Raw genomic sequence first — 22,501 nt, 5'->3', positions numbered from 1 at the left:
TGATAAATTGATTTCTTTTACGATATGCCGAGTCCACGGCCCACCCTGTCACTTTAAGACAGGATTTATTTTATTTTTTTTCAAAACTTCAGTCACCTCTGCACCTTTTAGCTTTTCCTTTCTCTTCCTATACCTTTGGTCGAATGACTGGGGGGAGGAGTTATGGGAGGAGCTATATAACAGCTCTGCTGTGGTGCTCTTTGCCACTTCCTGTTAGCAGGAGGATAATATCCCACAAGTAAGGATGAAACCCGTGGACTCGGCATATCGTAAAAGAAATCAATTTATCAGGTAAGCATAAATTTCCTTTTTTCTTTATCTTTACATTATGGCTTTTATTTTTCTTAGACTGTGAAAATGTTTGTTTATTTGTGGCATAAATTAGTGGTGCATCTTTTAAACAAAAAAGTAATTTATGGTCTTAAATCAATAGGTTAATGCCTTGATTTGACTTGTACTACCCAATATAACTGCCCCCTGTTGGCCCAGAGCTATCTAATTTGGATGTTGTGGATAAACCGACAGCATGTCCTATGTTTACAATCTGGATTTTTGATGGTCATCAACTGCAAATTTTGGAAGAGATAAAATCAAGTTCTATTATGCTACAGTAAAATATATATTTTCTAGTGTATATCTCTTCCTATACAAGTTTGTACTGCTTTGTATTCACATTAGTGGTGAGCATCAGCTTAGCTGAGCCAAGCTAACTAAAATTTTGAATTAAAAATACAGACATAATTTTGTATTGGTTTAAATCCTTGCTATTACTAGAATCCCTTCCTTTTTAAAAATAAGAATAATAATCATTCCGTTCTGGAGATTTAATAAACATGGAAATGGTCCATAAAAAGAGTCCCTTTAAGGTGATAAAGAGCAGAGTGGTCAGATCTGTACATTCTCCCTTGATGGCCGGGCATCTCCCACTAGTGAGAATATCTAGGGATATTAAAAATATTTGTCTGATGATATTTTTCATTTCTGAGCAGTGACACTTCTTTGGTTTCCTCATCTGATTTTCCTTCAGGATAAGGCAGTATGAGAAACTTCCTCTCATTTGTTAATGAAGATGGTTTCTTTTTGCAATATTAATCTTCCTTTATGTATTTTTAATTCTAGGAAGAAACAAAATGCATTTCAGATTTTTGCACAGATTTGTTATTATAGCTCCTAATATTTTTAAAACTACTCAATAAATCAGTTGGGGTTTTTTGGCTTCTATTCTAGTGCCAGTCAGGCCATAAAGCTTCCAAATTTTTATTTTTAGTCTGTTAGATCTCCTCTGTGATCATGATCAAGTGTAAGGTCAGATGTAAGTGTAAAATGTATGCAAGACAGGCGTATGATCCTCCTTTCATATTTTCGCTATATCGGCCAATTTCATGCGTCTTTCTACATCAGCAAAACAGCATTTTTTTTATATAAAGTTTCTTGCTTTATGAGACCTGTGCAGTATGACGACCCTTGACTTAATATCATCCAGCTTTACTACTGACCCACAAGTATGGTTTTATGACCGGGAGAAAAAAACCTAAATAAAAATTAAAAAATAATTTATACTTAACAATCAATCATTTTTTACAGTCAAAGTAAAACAATACAGTAAAAACTTGCTTTGCATAAATTTAATTTTATTTTTGTAGATGAGCCTAATGTTCTTCACCTTCCTGTACATTTGGTAATTCCATATGATGCTTATAAGAATGTAAAGAGAGAGTAATACTTGATTAAAAAAAAATATATCTATAAATCTATATTTATAAAATCTTAGCAATTCTGAAATTAATTTCTTATGCATTCAGTACATTTACACTAGTACATATGATGCAGTGATTTGTATGTTTAAAAATAAACTGAAAAATAATTTTGTGTTTGATATATTTTGTTTAAATACGCTTTTAACTATTTTTCTTTACTGAAAAAAAAATATTAACCTAAAATACTAATTTAAGTAAAAATATTACTTAAAGGGACATTATACACTAGATTTTTCTTTGCATAAATGTTTTGTAGATGATCCATTTATATAGCCCAGTTTTTTTATTTTAAATAAATGTATTATTTTGCTTATTTTTAAATAACATTGCCCTGATTTTTAGACTCCTAACCAAGCCCCAAAGGTTTAAAGTATACTGATGTATACCTATTCCAGCTTGCTCCTGTTTGTGTAAAGAGTCTTTTCATATGCAGAGGAAGGGGGAAGTGTCTGCTTTCTTTTGCTATAGACCCACTTTTTGTGGGTTTTACAGCTAACCTTTTGAACAGAGCTAAACTTGGAGCTTCAAAGTAAGTTTTTAAATGGTTTTATACTGTATTTATATATCAGTATCTGTGCATATTATTCTTTATAGTAGTGTATATTACATGCAGTTATAGGGAAATTGGTGTATGCTGTCTCTTTAAGTTGATAATCTTTGTTTTTTTTCCAGATATTTGGGCTATAGGATGTATATTTGCAGAGCTGCTTACTTCAGAGCCAATTTTTCATTGTCGGCAAGAGGACATCAAAACTAGTAATCCTTATCATCATGACCAGCTAGATAGAATATTTAATGTGATGGGATTTCCTGCAGGTAAATCATTCACTTGTTTTTTTTTTTGTTTTTTTTGTTTAGTCTATAAAGAAATATAATACTCTTACTCTCTCTCTCTCACTCACACACACACACACACACACACACACACACACACACACTATTAAATGCAAAACATTGGGTATTTGTAAGTATACAATCGCCACTTTTTTAATCCATTTTTTTGTAATTTCTTGGGGCCTGATGTTCTTCAAAACCTCTCCGCTTAGGTGATATGATCTAAAATGATCCTTCAGCAGTGTGAGATCCATAGTGAAATTTTCAAAAGGCATATTTTGCTATACTTCTCCCAAGGGGTGTTCCCTGCATTTCTGTATGTGGAAAGACGAGCCAAGTTCTATATACCACTGCATGACATCGTTCTGCTGCATTTACACTTTGTACTTTGTATTGTATATTACTTTACACTTCAGATTAACTTTTATTACATTTAAACTTTGCACTTTCTATTTTGTATTTTATTTTGTATACAGCAGTGTATTTATTTCTGATAATTCTGACTATCTTTTCACACAGTTTATGTAACTTTGAATATAATTGTATATTTATATGTATATATTACAAATTACATTAGACTTTGCATTTCTTCTATTTAAAGTAAAACTGAAAATCTGTCAACTTCAGTTTCACAAAGAGCTTCATTGCTTTCTATTGGCCCGATTAAGCAAACATTCTCTAGTTTGGAGAGAGATTATAGAGAATACTTCCCATTGTCTGAACTCACTGAATTTTCTATGAAAAGGAGAGGAACCTGGAAGTCCTAGAGAGATGACAGATGCCTTCCATAGAAAGTAACAAAGCTCTCTAAAATACAAAATTTCACATGGGAGTGAGAAGGTAACTGGAAAACCCATGGGGCTGATATAAAGGCTCAGTTTGCATCAATTACAAAATGTTTTTTACTACAATTTAACTTTTGTCTATAATTTAGTATATATGACTTTTCTGTTGGTTAAAATAAATGTATTGTGAATTTTGAGCAAACTTCACCTCCATACAGCTGGCAAGACAAATTAGTAAGACCAGCTTGTTTAAAATGCTTACACAATTTCACAAGACTTCTAAAGAGCTTCACACATAATCAGAATTTGTAAAATCACTGCTATATCTAAATCTAAATGTATTAAAATATAGAGTGCACAAAGCTTAAATGCAATAATACTGAAAGGACCCAATCTAAAATGTATAGGAATATAATATAAAATACAATGCAAAAAGGGTAAGTGTAAGAATTCCTTCTATCATGCAGTGTTGTATTGCACTGGCTTGCCTCTCCTGGAGAGTTATACCCTTTTTTTCTTTTGAGCCTTCAGTGAGTTCATCCCCTGTGAAGTCTGAACTACAGTTTCTCTCCGAGCTGGAGAATCCTCTATCAGGTCCTTGCTCCTTTTATTTTAATATTTGATGTGATCACCCTTTGTCTTTAAAACAGAATCAATTCTTCTATGTACAGTTTATTTAAGGAACTTGGTAGGTAGTTTGTTCCCAATATCTTGGGAAATTAACCACTGTTGTTCTGTGGATTTAGGTAGCCTCAGTTTCATTTATATTTCCATGTAATCCCAGACAGACTCGATAATGGCCATTCCATTGCTTCCAGGACTCCTTGTTCTTCTTTATGCTGAAGATAGTTCTTAATGACTTTGTATGTTTGCGGTTTTTGTCATGCTACAGAATAAATTTGGAGCCAATCAGATGCCTCCCTGATGGTGTTGCATGATGGATAATTATCTTCCTGTATATTTCAGCATTAAGGAGGCCATTTATTCTGACTAAATTCCCAACTGTATTTGCAGAAATGCAGCCTTAAACTTGCAAAGAACCTCCACCATGCTTTACTGTTACCTGCAGACACTTATTCTTGTATGACTCTCCAGCCCTTCGGTGAACAAATTGCCTTCTGCTGCAGCCAAATATTTAAAATTTTGAATAATCATACCAGAGCGCCTACTGCCACTTTTGGCCAAGTGACACATAGTTTAGTCACTTGGCTTTATTTTCACATCAGAGGTATAGCTTTTTTTTTTCCATGAAGAACACTTTTGACAAGACTTCTCCAGACAGTAGATGGGTGTACCAGGGTCCCAATTCTGAGCTGATAGCACTGCTGGATATATTCTGATGGCGAAGGGAAAAACATAATTTATGCTTACTTGATACATTTATTTCTCTTGTGGTGTATCCAGTCCACGGATCATCCATTACTTGTGGGATATTCTCCTTCCCAACAGGAAGTTGCAAGAGGATCACCCACAGCAGAGCTGCTATATAGGTCCTCCCCTAACTGCCATATCCAGTCATTCGACCGAAACTAGCCGAGAAAGGAGAAACCATAGGGTGCAGTGGTGACTGTAGTTTAAAATTTAGACCTGCCTTAAAAGGACAGGGCGGGCCGTGGACTGGATACACCACAAGAGAAATAAATTTATCAGGTAAGCATAAATTATGTTTTCTCTTGTTAGGTGTATCCAGTTCACGGATCATCCATTAATTGTGGGATACCAATACCAAAGCTAAAGTACACGGATGACGGGAGGGACAAGGCAGGTACTTAAATGGAAGGGACCACTGCCTGTAGAACCTTTCTCCCAAAAATAGCCTCCGAAGAAGCAAAAGTATCAAATTTGTAAAATTTTGAAAAGGTATGAAGCGAAGACCAAGTCGCCGCTTTGCAAATCTGTTCAACAGAAGCCTCATTTTTAAAGGCCCAGGTGGAAGCCACAGCTCTAGTAGAATGAGCTGTAATCCTTTCAGGGGGCTGCTGTCCAGCAGTCTCATAGGCTAAGCGTATTACGCTCCGAAGCCAAAAAGAAAGAGAGGTTGCCGAAGCCTTTTGACCTCTCCTCTGTCCAGAGTAAACAACAAACAGGGAAGATGTTTGACGAAAATCTTTAGTCGCTTGTAAGTAAAACTTTAAAGCACGGACTACGTCCAAATTATGTAAAAGACGTTCCTTCTTTGAAGAAGGATTAGGACACAATGATGGAACAACAATCTCTTGATTGATATTCTTGTTGGAAACTACCTTAGGTAAAAACCCAGGTTTTGTACGCAGAACTACTTTATCTATATGGAAAATCAGATAAGGAGAATCACATTGTAAAGCTGATAACTCAGAGACTCTACGAGCCGAGGAAATAGCCATCAAAAACAGAACTTTCTAAGATAAAAGTTTGATATCAATGGAATGAAGGGGTTCAAACGGAACTCCTTGAAGAACCTTAAGAACCAAGTTTAAGCTCCATGGAGGAGCAACAGGTTTAAACACAGGCTTAATTCTAACCAAAGCCTGACAAAATGCCTGGACGTCTGGAACCTCTGCCAGACGCTTGTGCAAAAGGATAGACAGAGCAGAAATCTGTCCCTTTAAAGAACTAGCTGATAATCCTTTATCCAAACCCTCTTGGAGAAAGGACAATATCCAAGGAATCCTAACCTTACTCCATGAGTAATTCTTGGATTCACACCAATGAAGATATTTGCGCCATATCTTATGGTAGATTTTCCTGGTTACAGGCTTTCTTGCCTGTATTAAGGTATCAATGACTGACTCGGAGAAGCCACGCCTTGATAAAATAAAGCGTTCAATCTCCAGGCAGTCAGTCTCAGAGAAATTAGATTTGGATGATTGAAAGGACCTTGTAGTAGAAGGTCTTGTCTCAGAGGCAGAGGCCAAGGTGGAAAGGATGACATGTCCACCAGGTCTGCATACCAGGTCCTGCGTGGCCACGCAGGCGCGATCAAGATCACCGATGCTCTCTCCTGTTTGATTTTGGCAATCAGTCGAGGGAGCAGAGGAAACGGTGGAAACACATAAGCCAGGTTGAAGAACCACGGTGCTGCTAGAGCATCTATCAGCGTCGCTTCTGGGTCCCTGGACCTGGATCAGTAACAAGGAAGCTTGGCGTTCTGGCGAGACGCCATGAGATCCAATTCTGGTGTGCACCAACGATGAACCAATTGAGCAAACACCTCCGGATGGAGTTCCCACTCCCCCGGATGAAAAGTCTGACGACTTAGAAAATCCGCCTCCCAGTTCTCTACACCTGGGATATGGATCGCTGATAGATGGCAAGAGTGAGTCTCTGCCCAGCTAATTATCTTGTAGACTTCTAACATCGCTAGGGAGCTCCTGGTCCCCCCTTGATGGTTGATGTAAGCCACAGTCGTGATGTTGTCAGACTGAAATCTGATGAACCTCAGGGTTGCTAACTGAGGCCAAGCTAGAAGAGCATTGAATATTGCTCTTAACTCCAGAATATTTATTGGGAGGAGTTTCTCCTCCTGAGTCCACGATCCCTGAGCCTTCAGGGAGTTCCAGACTGCACACCAACCTAGAAGGCTGGCATCTGTTGTTACAATTGTCCAATCTGGCCTGCGAAAGGTCATACCTTTGGACAGATGGACCCGAGATAGACCAGAGATTCTCTTCTCTGGTGGCTCTTGATCCAGATTTAGCAGAGGGGACAAATCTGTGTAATCCCCATTCCACTGACTGAGCATGCATAATTGCAGCGGTCTGAGATGTAGGCGCGCAAATGGCACTATGTCCATCGTCGTTACCATTAAGCCGATCACTTTCATGCACTGAGCCACCGAAGGGCGCGGAATATAGTGAAGAACACGGCAGGAATTTAGAAGCTTTGATAACCTGGACTCCGTCAGGTAAATTTTCATTTCTACAGAATCTATCAGACTTCCTAGGAAGGAAACCCTTGTGAGGGGTGATAGAGAACTCTTTCCCTCGTTCACTTTCCACCCATGCGACCTCAGAAATGCCAACACTATGTCCGTATGAGATTTGGCCATTTGGAAGTTTGACGCCTGTATCAGGATGTCGTCTAGATAAGGGGCCACTGCTATGCCCCGTGGTCTTAGGACCGCCAGAAGAGACCCCAGAACCTTTGTAAAAATTCTTGGGGCTGTAGCTAACCCAAAGGGAAGAGCCACAAACTGCAATTGTGTCAGTCATTCAGAGCAGCTAAAACCTCTCCAAGCAACACTCGGATGTTCTCAAGCTTAAATTTAAAAGTAGACATATCTGAATCAGGTTTCCCCGAGTCAGAGACGTCACCCACAGACTGAAGCTCTTCCTCAGCTTCTGCATATTGTGACGCAGTATCAGACATGGGCCTTAAAACATCTGCGCGCTCTGTATTACGTCTAACCCCAGAGCTATCGCGCTTTCCTCTGAATTCAGGCAGTCTGGCTAATACCGCTGACAGGGTATTATCCATGATTGCCGCCATGTCCTGCAAAGTAATCGCTATGGGCGTCTTTGATGTACTTGGCGCCATTTTAGCGTGAGTCCCTTGAGCGGGAGTCAAAGGGTCCGACACGTGGGGAGAGTTAGTCGGCATAACTTCCCCCTCGTCAGAATCCTCTGGTGATAATTCTTTTAAAGATAACAGCTGATCTTTATTGTTTAAAGTGAAATCAATACATTTAGTACACATTCTCCTATGGGGTTCCACCATGGCTTTTAAACATAATGAACAAGGAGTTTCCTCTATGTCAGACATGTTTATACAGACTAGCAATGAGACTAGCAAGCTTGGAAAACACTTTAAATCAAGTTAACAAGCAATATAAAAAAAACGTTACTGTGCCTTTAAGAGAAACAAATTTTGCCAAAATTTGAAATAACAGTGAAAAAAGGCAGTTAAACTAACGAAATTTTTACAGTGTATGTAACAAGTTAGCAGAGCATTGCACCCACTTGCAAATGGATGATTAACCCCTTAATACAAAAACAGATTAACAAAACGAAAAACATGTTTTTTAAACAGTCATAGCAACTGCCACAGCTCCTACTTTTGAAGCCTTTTGAGCCCTTCAGAGATGTCCTATAGCATGCAGGGGACTGCTGAGGGAAGCTGAATGTCACAGTTTGTAATTTTAACAAGTCGCCGCTTTGCTTATATTTTACCACTTATCTCTTTCTACCTCCAGCTATGTTGAGAGCTTGCAAGAGAATGACTGGGTATGGCAGTTAGGGGAGGAGCTATATAGCAGCTCTGCTGTGGGTGATCCTCTTGCAACTTCCTGTTGGGAAGGAGAATATCCCACAAGTAATGGATGATCCGTGGACTGGATACACCTAACAAGAGAAAAAGCATGATGTCTTTGTTTGCTTGGCTGACCACTGCGTCAAAGTCCTCAATGTTGCCATTTCTTTATGCTTCTTCAGAAGAGCTTGGACAGGACATCTGGAAAAAAACCCCGTCTGTCTTGACATTTCTGCCTGGGAGAGACATTGCCAAAGTTTTTAAACTACCTTGTGTATTGGTATTGTTGCAATGCTCAGTCTTGCAATGTGCTATGGCTGTTCCTCACCCAGTTTCATTCCTCCTACACAGCTGTTTCAGTTTCAAGCTACTTATAAAATTGATTATCATTAGCACCTGTTTGCTATATTTGTTTAATCATGTACCTGACTATATGCCTACAAAATCCGGGACTTTGCGCAAGTGTACCTAGAAGAATTAATGGTGTTTTGAAAGGCAAAGGATGGTCACACCAAATATTGATTTGATTTAGATTTTTCTTCTGTTCAATCACTTTGCGGTTTATTTGATATAAAAATAAACTATTAACCCCTTAAGGACCACAGCACTTTTCCATTTTCTGAACCGTTTGGGACCAGAGCTATTTTTACATTTTTGCGGTGTTTATGTTTAGCTGTAATTTCTTTCATGTAATTAGCAAGAGTCCATGAGCTAGTGACGTATGGGATATACATTCCTACCAGGAGGGGCGAAGTTTCCCAAACCTCAAAATGCCTATAAATACACCCCTCACCACACCCACAATTCAGTTTTACAAACTTTGCCTCCCATGGAGGTGGTGAAGTAAGTTTTTGTGCTAGATTCTACGTTGATATGCACTTCGCAGGAGGCTGAGGCCCGGTTTTCCTGTCAGAGGGATGTGAAGAAAGTATTGCCTATTTGAATACAATGGTCTTCCTCTAGGGGATCTATTTCATAGGTTCTCTGTTATCGGTCGTAGAGATTTCTTCTCCTACCTCCCTTTTCAGATCGACAATATACTCTTATATACCATTACCTCTACGGATTCTCGTTTCAGTACTGGTTTGGCTATCTACTATATGTAGATGAGTGTCTTAGGGTAAGTAAGTCTTATTTTATTTATGACACTCTAAGCTATGGTTGGGCACTTTATATGTAAAGTTCTAAATATATGTGTTTAAACTTATATTTGCCATAATTCAGGATAATCAGTATTCCTTCATTCAGACTGTCGGTTTAATTATTTTGGGATAATGCATATGAATAAATATTTTTTTCTTACCTTAAATATTTTCAATTGACTTTTTTCCCTGCGGGCTGTTAGGCTCGCGGGGGCAGAAAATACTTCAATTTATTGCGTCATTTTTGGCGCGAACTTCTTTGCTGCAAAATTGTCATTTCCGGCGCTATAGTTGACGCCGGAAGTTAGTTCGTGGTTGCGTCATTTTTTGACGCATGTGTGTTACAGACTTTTTTTGCGCCAAATAATGCGGGCGTCGTTTCCGGCGCCAGAGGATGTGGCATCATATTTGGTGCCAAAAAATATGGGCGTTGTACTTGGCGCCAATAATGTGGGCGTCATACTTGGCGCCAAAAAATGTGGGCGTCATACTTGTTTCCACTTTTTTTCACATTATTTAAGTCTCACTTTTTTGTTGCTTCTGGTTGCTAGAGGCTTGTTTATTTTGCATTTTTTCCCATTCCTGAAACTGTCATTTAAGGAATTTGATAATTTTGCTTTATATGTTGTTTTTTCTATTACATATTGCAAGATGTCACAACCTGACCCTGGATCAGAATCTACTTCTGGAAAGACACTGCCTGATGTTGGTTCTACCAAAGCTAAGTGCATTTGTTGTAAACTTTTGGTAACTGTTCCTCCGGCTGTAGTTTGTGTTAGTTGTCATGATAAACTTTCTAACGCAGATAATGTCTCCATTAGTAATAATCCATTACCTGTTGTTTTTCCTTCAACATCTAATGTTCAGGATGTCCCTGTTAATGTAAAAGAATTTGTTTCTAATTCTATTAGGAAGGCTTTGTCTGTTATTCCTCCTTCCAGTAAACGTAAAAGGTCTTTTAAAACTTCTCATATTTCAGATGAATTTTTAAATGACCGCCATCATTCTGACTTATCTGTTTCTGATGAGGATCTATCTGGTTCAGAAGATTCTGCCTCAGATATTGACACTGATACATCTTCATATTTATTTAAGATGGAGTTTATTCGTTCTTTACTTAAAGAAGTGTTGATTGCATTAGATATGGAGGAGTCTAGTCCTCTTGATACTAAATCTACTAATCTTTTAAATTCGTTTTTTAGACCTCATGTAGTTATTCCAGAAGTTTTTCCAGTTCCTGATGCTATTTCAGAAGTAATTTCTAGGGAATGGAATAGTCTGGGTACTTCATGTACCCTGTGCCATCTGATAGATTAGAGTTTTGGGATAAAATCCCTAAAGTTGATGGGGCTATTTCTACTCTTGCTAAACGTACTACTATTCCTACGGCGGATAGTACTTCCTTTAAGGATCCTTTAGATAGGAAGCTTGAATCCTTTCTAAGGAGAGCTTATTTATGTTCAGGTAATCTTCTTAGACCTGCTATTTCTTTGGCTGATGTTGCTGCAGCTTCCACTTTCTGGTTGGAGGCTTTAGCGCAACAAGTGTCAGACCATAATGCTTATAACATTGTTAAACTTCTTCAACATGCTAATAACTTTGTTTGTGATGCCATTTTTGATATCATTAGAATTGATGTCAGGTATATGTCTTTAGCTATTTTAGCTAGAAGAGCTTTATGGCTTAAATCTTGGAATGCAGATATGACTTCTAAGTCAACATTGCTTTCTCTTTCTTTCCAAGGTAATAAATTATTTGGTTCACAGTTGGATTCTATAATTTCAACTGTTACTGGGGGGAAAGGAAATTTTTTGCCTCAGGACAAAAAATCTAAAGGCAAATATAGGGCTGCTAATCGTTTTCGTTCCTTTCGTCAGAATAAGGAACAGAAGCCTGACCCTTTCCCTAAAGGAATGGTTTCCGTTTGGAAACCTTCTCCAGTCTGGAATAAATCCAGGCCTTTTAGAAAGTCAAAACCAGCTCCCAAATCCGCATGAAGGTGCGGCCCTCATTCCAGCACAGCTGGTAGGGGGCAGGTTACGATTTTTCAAAGATATTTGGATCAATTCGATTCACAGTCTTTGGATTCAGAACATTGTTTCACAAGGATACAGAATAGGTTTCAAGGTAAGGCCGTCTGTGAGAAGATTTTTTCTCTCACGCATTCCAGTAAACCCAGTGAAGGCTCAGGCGTTTCTGAAATGTGTTTCAGACCTAGAGTTGGCTGGGGTAATTGTGCCAGTTCCAGTTCTTGAACGGGGTCTGGGGTTTTACTCAAATCTATTCATTGTACCAAAGAAGGAGAATTCCTTCAGACCAGTTCTGGATCTAAAAATATTGAATCATTACGTAAGGATACCGACATCAAAATGGTGACTATAAGGACTATTCTGCCTTTTGTTCAGCAAGGGCATTATATGTCTACAATAGACTTACAGGATGCATATCTTCATATTCCAATTCATCCAGATCACTATCAGTTCCTGAGATTCTCTTTTCTAGACAAGCATTACCAGTTTGTTGCTCTTCCGTTTGGCCTAGCAACAGCTCCAAGGATCTTTTCAAAGGTTCTCGGTGCCCTTCTCTCTGTAATCAGAGAACAGGGTATTGCGGTATTTCCTTATTTGGACGATATCTTGGTACTTGCTCAGTCTTTACATTCTGCAGAATCTCATACGAATCAACTTGTGTTGTTTCTTCAAAGACATGGTTGGAGGATCAATTTACCAAAGAGTTCCTTGATTCCTCAGACAAAGATAACCTTTTTGGGTTTTCAAATAGATTCATTGTCCATGACTTTGTCTCTAACAGAAAAGAGACGTCTGAAGTTGGTTTCAGCTTGTCGAAACCTTCAGTCTCAATCGTTCCCTTCGGTAGCTTTGTGCATGGAAATTCTAGGTCTCATGACTGCTGCATCGGACGCGATCCCTTTTGCTCGTTTTCACATGAGACCTCTCCAGCTTTGTATGCTGAACCAGTGGTGCAGGGATTATACAAAGATATCACAATTAATATCCTTAAATCCCAATGTTCGATCTTCTCTGACTTGGTGGTTGAATCACCATTGTCTAATTCAAGGGACCTCTTTTGTTTGTCCAACCTAGACTGTGATCTCAACAGATGCAAGTCTTTCAGGTTGGGGAGCTGTATGGGGATCTCTGACAGCGCAGGAGGTTTGGGAATTTCAGGAGGCGAAATTACCAATCAACATTTTGGAACTCCGTGCGATTTTCAGAGCTCTTCAGTTCTAGCCTCTTCTGAAGAGAGAATCGTTTATTTGTTTTCAGACAGACAATGTCACAACCGTGGCGTATGTCAATCATCAAGGTGGGACTCACAGTCCTCAGGCTATGAAAGAAGCATCTCTGATACTTGTATGGGCGGAATCCAGCTCCTGTCTAATTTCTACGGTTCACATCCCAGGTGTAGACAATTGGGAAACGGATTATCTCAGTCGCCAGACGTTACATCCGGGCGAATGGTCTCTTCACCCAGAGGTATTTCTTCAGTATGTTCAAATCTGGGGACTTCCAGAAATAGATCTGATGGCCTCTCATCTAAACAAGAAACTTCCCAGGTATCTGTCCAGATCCAGGGATCCTCAGGCGGAAGCAGTGGATGCGTTGTCGCTTCCTTGGAATTATCAACCTGCTTATATCTTTCCACCTCTAGTTCTTCTTCCAAAAGTGATTTCCAAAATTCTAATGGAACGTTCGTTTGTATTGCTGGTGGCTCCAGCATGGCCTCACAGGTTTTGGTATGCGGATCTCGTTCGGATGACAAGTTGCCAACCTTGGACACTTCCGTTAAGGCCAGACCTTCTATCTGAAGGCCCATTTTTCCATCAGGATCTCAAATCATTAAATTTGAAGGTATGGAGATTGAACGCTTGATTCTTAGTCATAGAGGTTTCTCTGACTCAGTGATTAATACTATGTTACAGGCTCGTAAATCTGTGTCTAGGAAGATTTATTACCGAGTCTGGAAGACTTACATTTCTTGGTGTTCTTCTCATAAATTCTCTTGGCATTCTTTTAGAATTCCTAGAATTTTACAGTTTCTTCAGGATGGTTTGGATAAGGGTTTGTCTGCAAGCTCTTTGAAAGGTCAAATCTCTGCTCTTTCTGTTCTTTTTCACAGAAAGATTGCTAATCATCCTGATATTCATTGTTTTGTACAGGCTTTGGTTCGTATCAAGCCTGTCGTTAAGTCAATCTTTCCTCCTTGGAGTCTTAATTTGGTTCTGAGGGCTTTACAGGCTCCTCCGTTTGAACCTATGCATTCTCTGGATATTAAATTACTTTCTTGGAAAGTTTTGTTCCTTTTGGCCATCTCTTCTGCTAGAAGAGTTTCTGAGTTATCTGCTCTTTCTTGTGAATCTCCTTTTCTGATTTTTCATCAGGATAAGGCGGTGTTGCAGACTTTATTTAAATTCTTACCTAAAGTTGTGAATTCTAACAACATTAGTAGAGAAATTGTTGTCCCTTCATTGTGTCCTAATCCTAAGAATTCTCTGGAGAGATCTTTACATTCTTTGGATGTAGTAAGAGCTTTGAAATATTATGTTGAAGCTACTAAAGGTTTTAGAAAGACTTCTAGTCTATTTGTTATCTTTTCTGGTTCCAGGAAAGGTCAGAAGGCTTCTGCCATTTCATTGGCATCTTGGTTAAAGTCTTTGATTCATCATGCTTATGTAGAGTCGGGTAAGTCCCCGCCTCAAAGGATTACGGCTCATTCTACTAGGTCAGTTTCTACTTCCTGGGCTTTTAGGAATGAAGCTTCTGTTGATCAAATTTGCAAAGCAGCAACTTGGTCTTCTTTGCATACTTTTACTAAATTCTACCATTTTGATGTTTTCTCTTCTTCAGAAGAAGTTTTTGGTAGAAAAGTACTTCAGGCAGCTGTTTCAGTTTGATTCTGCTGCTTATTATTTCATTTTTTTGATTTGGGTTGTGGATTATTTTTTCAGCGGAATTGGCTGTCTTTATTTTATCCCTCCCTCTCTAGTGACTCTTGCGTGGAAGTTCCACATCTTGGGTATCTGCTATCCCATACGTCACTAGCTCATGGACTCTTGCTAATTACATGAAAGAAAACATAATTTATGTAAGAACTTACCTGATAAATTCATTTCTTTCATATTAACAAGAGTCCATGAGGCCCACCCTTTTTGTGGTGGTTATGATTTTTTGTATAAAGCACAATTATTCCAATTCCTTATTTTTGATGCTTTCTCTCCTTTCTTATCATCCCACTTCTTGGCTATTCGTTAAACTGAATTGTGGGTGTGGTGAGGGGTGTATTTATAGGCATTTTGAGGTTTGGGAAACTTTGCCCCTCCTGGTAGGAATGTATATCCCATACGTCACTAGCTCATGGACTCTTGCTAATACGAAAGAAATGAATTTATCAGGTAATTCTTACATAAATTATGTTTTTCCTCTTACTCATTTACTGTACCCACACATATTATATATAGTTTTTCTTGCCATTAAATGGACTTATTAAAGATACCATTATTTTCATCATATCTTATAATTTACTTTAACAAATTTATAAAATATGATGAAAAATGGAAACAATAAACACTTTTTCCATCTTTGACCCCCAAAATCTATTACACATCTACAACTACCAAAAAACAACCATGCTAAATAGTTTCTAAATTTTGTCCTGAGTTTAGAAATACCCAATGTTTACATGTTCTTTACTTTTTTTGTAAGTTATAGGGCAATAAGTACAAGTAGCACTTTGCTATTTCCAAACCATTTTTTTCTTCAAAATTAGCGATAGTTACATTGGAACACTGATATCTGCGAGGAATCCCTGAATATCCCTTGACATGTATATTTTTTTTTTAGTAGACAACCCAAAGTATTGGTCTAGGCCCATTTTGGTATATTTCATGCCACCATTTCACCGCCAATGCGCTCAAATAAAAAAAATTGCTCACTTTTTCACAAACTTTAGGTTTCTCACTGAAATTATTTACAAACCGCTTGTGCAATTATGGCACAAATGGTTGTAAATGCTTCTCTGGGATCCTCTTTGTTCAGAAATATCAGACATATATGGAGATGCTTTTTGGTATTAGGCCACTAAATGCTGTTGTGAACCGCACTTGTTCACAAACTTTAGGTTTCTCACTGAAATTATTTACAAACCGCTTGTGCAATTATGGCACAAATGGTTGTAAATGCTTCTCTGGGATCCTCTTTGTTCAGAAATATCAGACATATATGGAGATGCTTTTTGGTATTAGGCCGCTAAATGCTGTTGTGAACCGCACTTGTATTATGTCCAGCAGTGAAGGGGTTAATTTAGGTAGCTTTTAGGGTTGATTTTAGCTTTAGTGTAGAGATCAGCCCTCCCACCTGACACACCCCACCCCCTGAACCCTCCCTGACCCCTCTTAAACACAGCTCTCTTCCCTCCCCCACCTCACAATTGTCACCGCCAGTACTAAAAAAAAAAAAGCATTTAAAAAAAAAAATCCCCCCCCCCAATTGAATCAGCAGTGTTGGATCCCCTCTTAGCCCCCAACCTCCCTGATCTCCCCATACAGCTCTCTAATCCTCCCCCCTCTACCTATTTGCTGCCATATTGGTACTGGCTGTCTGCCAGTACACAGTTTGCCCAATTTCTTTTTTTTTTTTTTTACAATAATATTTTCTGTAGTGTAGCTGGCCCCCCTCAATATCTTACCTCCCTCCCAGACCCCTTGACAAACATCACGGATATCCCCAAAATCTGTGTCAGACCAATTTTTCTAACTGAAAATACGAGATTCGTCACGCTTGCGCGTTCACCCACACGTCCCCCCCGGCTGCTTCCGCCGACTGTGGCGCATCAGTCTACTACTGGATCGATAATCGATTACATCAATGGGCCGCCCAGCCACCTCCCAACAGCTGCTCCCACCCACCAAGATCAGCGCCATCGATGCCGAGAGGACCAGAGAGTGACTCTCTCAGCATCGGTGTAAAAAAAAAAAAGGTTTTATAGTGATGCCGCAATAATGAGGCATCACTACAACACCTTAAAAAAGGTTGGAAGCAATCACCGCTTGAAACCCCTTATACGTCCTTGGTCCTTAACCCTTTGAGTGCTTAAGCACTTTCCCACCTGGGTGCTAAGCTGATTTGAGGGATTTTTTATTTTTTAAAATATTTTTTTTTTTTTTTTTCTTTCAGATCCCCAAGACTTATGGGTCTTGGGGGTCTGTAACTGCTTAGATGCCTGAGATACAGGCTTCTAAGCAGCATGCCCCCTTTCCCTGTTCTTGTCATTGTCTTTTTTTAATAAAGTTGCACAGTGCCGTCGTTGCCTGATGATGTCATTGCGCCCGATCGCCGAGGTAGGAGCCCCCAGCTCTCCCTCAAGGTGGGAGAGTTCTAGCGACGGCTCTGAGCCGTCATTAGCACCTGAGTGGGAAACTCTGCAACGGCTCAGAGCTGTTGTTAGCACTCAAGAAGTTAAAGTGATAGTCTAGTCAAAATTAAACATTCCTGATTCAGATAGAGTATGCAATTTTAAGCAACTTTCTAATTTACTCCTATTAGGTGTTTTTTTTTTCGTTATCTTGGTATCTTTATTTGAAAAGGCAAGAATGTAAGTTTAGGAGCCAGCCCATGTTTGGTTCAGCACCTGGGTAGCGCTTGTTGATTGGTGTCTAAATGTAGCCACCAAGGTGCTGAACCAAAAATGAGGTGCTTATAGAATGTAGATGAGCATTTGATTCTTCAGAGAGAGGGCTTTTAGTCTATATTGAGGCCTGGTTTCCCCTCAGAGTACAGTGCTTGTCAGATGGATGTATATGGGGTATGGTTTGTGATTTTTTTTTTTTTTCACCTCATGGGAAATTTTTCATAAACCTTCCATAACTGGTTGCAGGGACATGTCTTTTGCCTCCCTTTATGGATCTACAATATAATCCTATTCCTTTACCTTTGCTGATATGTTTCAGTACTGGTTTGGGTGTCTGCTGCTTATTTCCTGATGGATCCGTGTCCATTGAAAAGTATTATTTATGAAACATTTTAGACACTCTAAAGCTATGTTATTGGAACTTTTTTAGTTTGTATATACATTTGCTAATATATATGGCCCTGGGACAGAATCCTTTACACTATTCCCTTGCTGTTTTGCGAGTGTCTGCTTTTTGGCAGCTTAGTTTGAATTTCACACGTTGGCCTTTAGGTTTATGCGCATCAGCTCATGTCCCTTTAGTCTTTCTATAGTTGATGTGCTTTGGCCTGTTTACACACGTTGGGGGTTAGCGCACATTCGTCCTCGGGTATGCAAATGTCGGGTATTTTAGCGAGCTAAATTTCTTATAGGTTTAGTTTTTTTGTACAAGTTAATTTTTTCTGATGAGCGTTATTTGTCCTTTGGATGTTAATGTCTTCTGCTTTGTTTTGCAATCTGACTTAGCACGCATTGTACCTGTGAGTTTAAAAGGCTACTTAGGAGGTGGTAAGTGATTTCCATTCCGCAAGAGCTTTTTAAGGTAGTTATTGTGTTTATTGCATTGCTTTGCTATATGCTATAATGGAGCAGTCTAATTGTTGTCCCTAAATCTACCCGAGAGTCCCCTGGTCACCTTTCTACCATTATTAGGTGTGCTTATTGTAAAAAAGCTGAGTTTTTTTCTTTCTTAATATTGACTAAAATTTTACCCGGGCTACTAGACACAGAAATAATCTAGATATCAAAGGGATTTTGGTTGGTAATATAGATTATAAAATGGCTGTCTACTCATATAATGCCCTTTTTACATTAACATCACTGATAGAACCCCTATCACCTCTAACACAGTAAGAATTGTATAGCAAGTTCTCTTAATTTTTAAATAAAAAATAAAGTAGCAATTACAAGAGGTGACAATACCCCACTTTCATGTTAAACCAGATTGAGTTTAGGTACAATTCTCTTAAACTGTGAAGCACTATTGAAAGACATACAAATGCAATTCAACTAGTTGAGGCAAAATTCTCTATCATGGCTTGGCTAAATGACTAATACTATCTTTTGTACTATATATTTTCCAAACTCTGCCAATCCCTTTATTTAACACTTACCTAGCGTTAAATAAGGTAATAAATGATAATTGTTATACCGTTTACCCAGAGTAGCAAAAACTAAACATATCTTTACCAGTCTGGCTTAAGATATTTTAAAGTATGTGCAAATCCTCTTGATCAGTAGGTCTATCAGAAATGAATCCAGCTATTAACCAGTTGGTATTTAACATCTTCAAGGATAGCTTTTAATATTTACAACATCACAACCTTTCTGCTGCAAGATTGCCTGATGGAAGGAAAAATGTCACACAAATGGTTGCATTGCCCTAATATATAACCATTCTGGAAGGCAGTTGTGAAAGAAATGGAAAGGGTAGTCTCGATAAGTATTCCATTAGACCCAATTACACTGTTATTTAATAAACTGTCCACTTTAAAATGCACACTGGGTAGCCCTCCTGATGTGAACGAGTATGGACGCAATTTCTGGATCTCTGATAGATAAGATATACTTTGAATATCTTCATTAAGCGGCACCTACACATCATAGAAGCTAAGAAACCCTAAACCTAAAGTTAATATCTGCATCAAGACTGAGTTTGCCGCGTGAATGACCTCAGAGATCCGGTCCAGCTTTAGATATTCAGAGACGGTCTAACAACCTACTCTAATTCCCCCCGATCTACAATAACACCTAGTACACTACTAACATCCTAAATATCCATGCACATTAAGGAAGGCAACGCTATCATCTGCAAGATGTTACTTGAACTAGAACAGAGGATGACCAAGACCTTCGATAGCCTGTTGTCTATAGTGAGAGATGCGTCATCTACAGACAAGAGCCTGAAGAGAGAGATCCAAATATGCCCATCTACCAGAGAAGGCAAGCCTACTTACATGCCGAGGGACACAGCTGCAGGTCCTAGCCTCCCTCCTACATCTCCCGTCGTGGGAGATGTGGCCAGCACCCGGTGGGTGGCTGGGGGAGACGGAGATGGGGCAGTAGTGGGTTCCGGATTTTATGAGACAGGCAACAACTTACCTTCTGATCTCCTGATTGCGACAGGATATGAGGGTTGTCTATGGCATCCTCACAACTCCTATGATCAAGCTCCTTATGTTCGCCATCACGGACCCCTCAGATACATATAACGAGGTGAGATGGTGACTTGGTGGTATGAGAGCGGTCTGTTCGCATACTGGATGCTAGATTGCAGTCGGCAATCGGACTTGATCTACAGTGTTTTGGGACACACTTCAGCAGCGGTAACTGCAATCGTATTTGGCCTTTTATACGACTGGGGTAGGCTGAATCCTAATAGCATTCACCAGAGCAGGACTACATAGCTCTACAAGACTCTTGATTAAGCTTTTTAATTTTACTGTTTTTATTCTCCTTATTAGTTAAAATGTTTGCTTAAGGGTATTTACCACCGTATATGAGTGTATTATAAGTCGGAATTCTGATTTACTTAAAAGCAGTGGATTACCCACGTGACAATTAACCTTTATTATTTCATAGAGAATTGAGCATTATCTAAATGTCCACTAATTGCTAGACCTCTGCCCTCTACATTTTTTACCACCCCAAGGTGAATCCTGGTTATTTGAAGCACGGACAATACACTATGGTAGTAACTATTACATCTTTATTGCACAGTGCCTACTAACGAGAAGGCTACTATGATCTCCTAATCACTGGATTATTTATTTCTAACCTCCATGCAATTGTGCATCTCATTTTATACTCCAAAGCACCCAAATATATTTATATAGCCTGCCCTAGGTTAAGAGGATTGTTCTCCTTGAATACTAATGTCTCTATATTTTGCTATCAGATCGGGCAGTAATACACCTTGTCAGTGTAACGTTAACTATAAGTGGCTAAGTGCGCCTCATGGTACTCATGACAGATTCATATGCTAAGTTTTTTTCTCTTACCTGTACTAAGGTCCAAGTGCGACTGCTACAAATGCTAACCTCCCTTTTTCTTTGTACATCTATACTAAGGTAGGTCCAAGAGTCGCCTTTTAAGAGACATAGGAAGTACCCACTAAATTTTCTAACTATCTCAATTGCTTACTATGTGTTCTACTAGCCACGCCAACCTGAGGGAATTTAGCTATATGAGATGAGCCTAGATTATATCAGTATAAAACTTTAATTTTGCATAATAACCATTTTATATTCACTCGCAAGATGTTGCATCTTTCCCATAAAGTCACACTCCTTAACAAATCTTATCGTTGCACAAGTATCCTTATCTTATTTATTTACTATGGGATTTCTCATATGCTCCTGTACCTGTTACCAACTGACCATTTGTATTCCGGGCAATAATTGAGATCACTACAGGCTGTGGTTATATATTTTATATTCTGAATAATTGACGATGGTTCTTCTTATCCTCTATACTTATAGATATATATATGGTGAGTTTACTAAATACGTGTTAGCCCTTTTATTTTACCTCTCATGTCTTCTACAATGAACCCAAGAGAGACCCTTTTGCTGATGAGCCACATAATAATAATGCTGTTATATCATTTATTCCCCGGACACGCCCCCCCTTACCTCCTCCCAAATACATTACAAGGTCCAAGAGTCACATTACGACAATAGAATTATTGATGTATCTACTGTAAATCTTATTGAACTCTTGTTTAATATTGTTTGTTTGCATGACCTCAATAAAAAATCAATTTTAAAAAAACTTGTCATGAAAAAGAAATCATTACTTCGTTTATTGTTGTACAAACTGATTTTTTTTTTTTTTAAATCAATTTATATTGAATGTTGAGTGGTCAATTTGTGCTGTTATGTAAATATATTTTCATATACTTGTGGCAACTGATTTATACAAAGTTGTTATTTATTCAGATAAAGACTGGGAAGACATTAAAAAGATGCCTGAGCATACAACACTAATGAAAGATTTTCGCAGGAACACGTAAGTTCAATTGTGTGTCTAGTTTGATGTCTCATGTATAACTTCCTAAATTTTGACTCCACCTGGTAAAATGGCTTGAGAAAAATAAGCACTGTTTTAGTAGAATAGATCTTTAATCAAACATAGTCATACATTTCAACCAAATTGTACAAATTGTAAATGTGGATGTGCTTCCACATGGTTTTATTAGCCATGTCTGTGGTAACAAATGTGCAAATGTGATAACTTTTTTTATCATTATTAAATTCTCTGTTTTCCTTTTGTGATCATGTAACCTCATGCCTCTTGGAGTAGATAACGTTTCATAAAGTCTTTGCCTCTCTCCTATATATTCATATACAGTATATGCCTCTCATTTATATATTTATTTATTTATATATATATATATATATATATATATATATATATATATATATATATATATATATATATATCATAAGTATCCCCACACTTCAAAATAGTAAATATCAAAGATAATAAATCTAAGAAAAAGTGAAAATTTTTATTATCTATATAACATGAGTGCAGATAATAGGATGCATATATTAAAAATATATGGACTGGGCATCCCCAGTCTTATTAAAACATACAGACTTCAGACTCTATGCTGTGGCATATTCCTAAACTAAAGGAAATATATACAAAGCAAAATGTTAATAGGGTTCCCACTGTAAAGCCAGTCGATACTCTGTATTATAATTCAAGTGACAGTTCCGTTTAGTATTGTCAATTTCCATGTATTAAGAATAAATTAGCAGCCCCTGACAGCGGGTGGAGAAAG

General features: G+C 38.4%; 1 protein-coding gene across 1 annotated transcript in view; it reads left to right on the top strand.

Moving 5' to 3' along the window:
• Positions 1 to 22,501, top strand: part of CDK8 (cyclin dependent kinase 8) — a 399,753-nt gene that overhangs the window by 317,802 nt on the left and 59,450 nt on the right. Inside the window, exons 7-8 of the mRNA XM_053708497.1 lie at positions 2,430 to 2,573; positions 21,651 to 21,720. Coding sequence (XP_053564472.1) covers positions 2,430 to 2,573; positions 21,651 to 21,720 — 214 coding nt within the window. The remainder of the gene's footprint in view (positions 1 to 2,429; positions 2,574 to 21,650; positions 21,721 to 22,501) is intronic.

This window comes from Bombina bombina, chromosome 3 (assembly GCF_027579735.1).
Source record: "Bombina bombina isolate aBomBom1 chromosome 3, aBomBom1.pri, whole genome shotgun sequence".
Classification (NCBI taxonomy): domain Eukaryota; kingdom Metazoa; phylum Chordata; class Amphibia; order Anura; family Bombinatoridae; genus Bombina; species Bombina bombina.
Note: the sequence above shows the minus strand (reverse complement) of the source record. Positions and strands in the feature narration are given on the sequence as shown.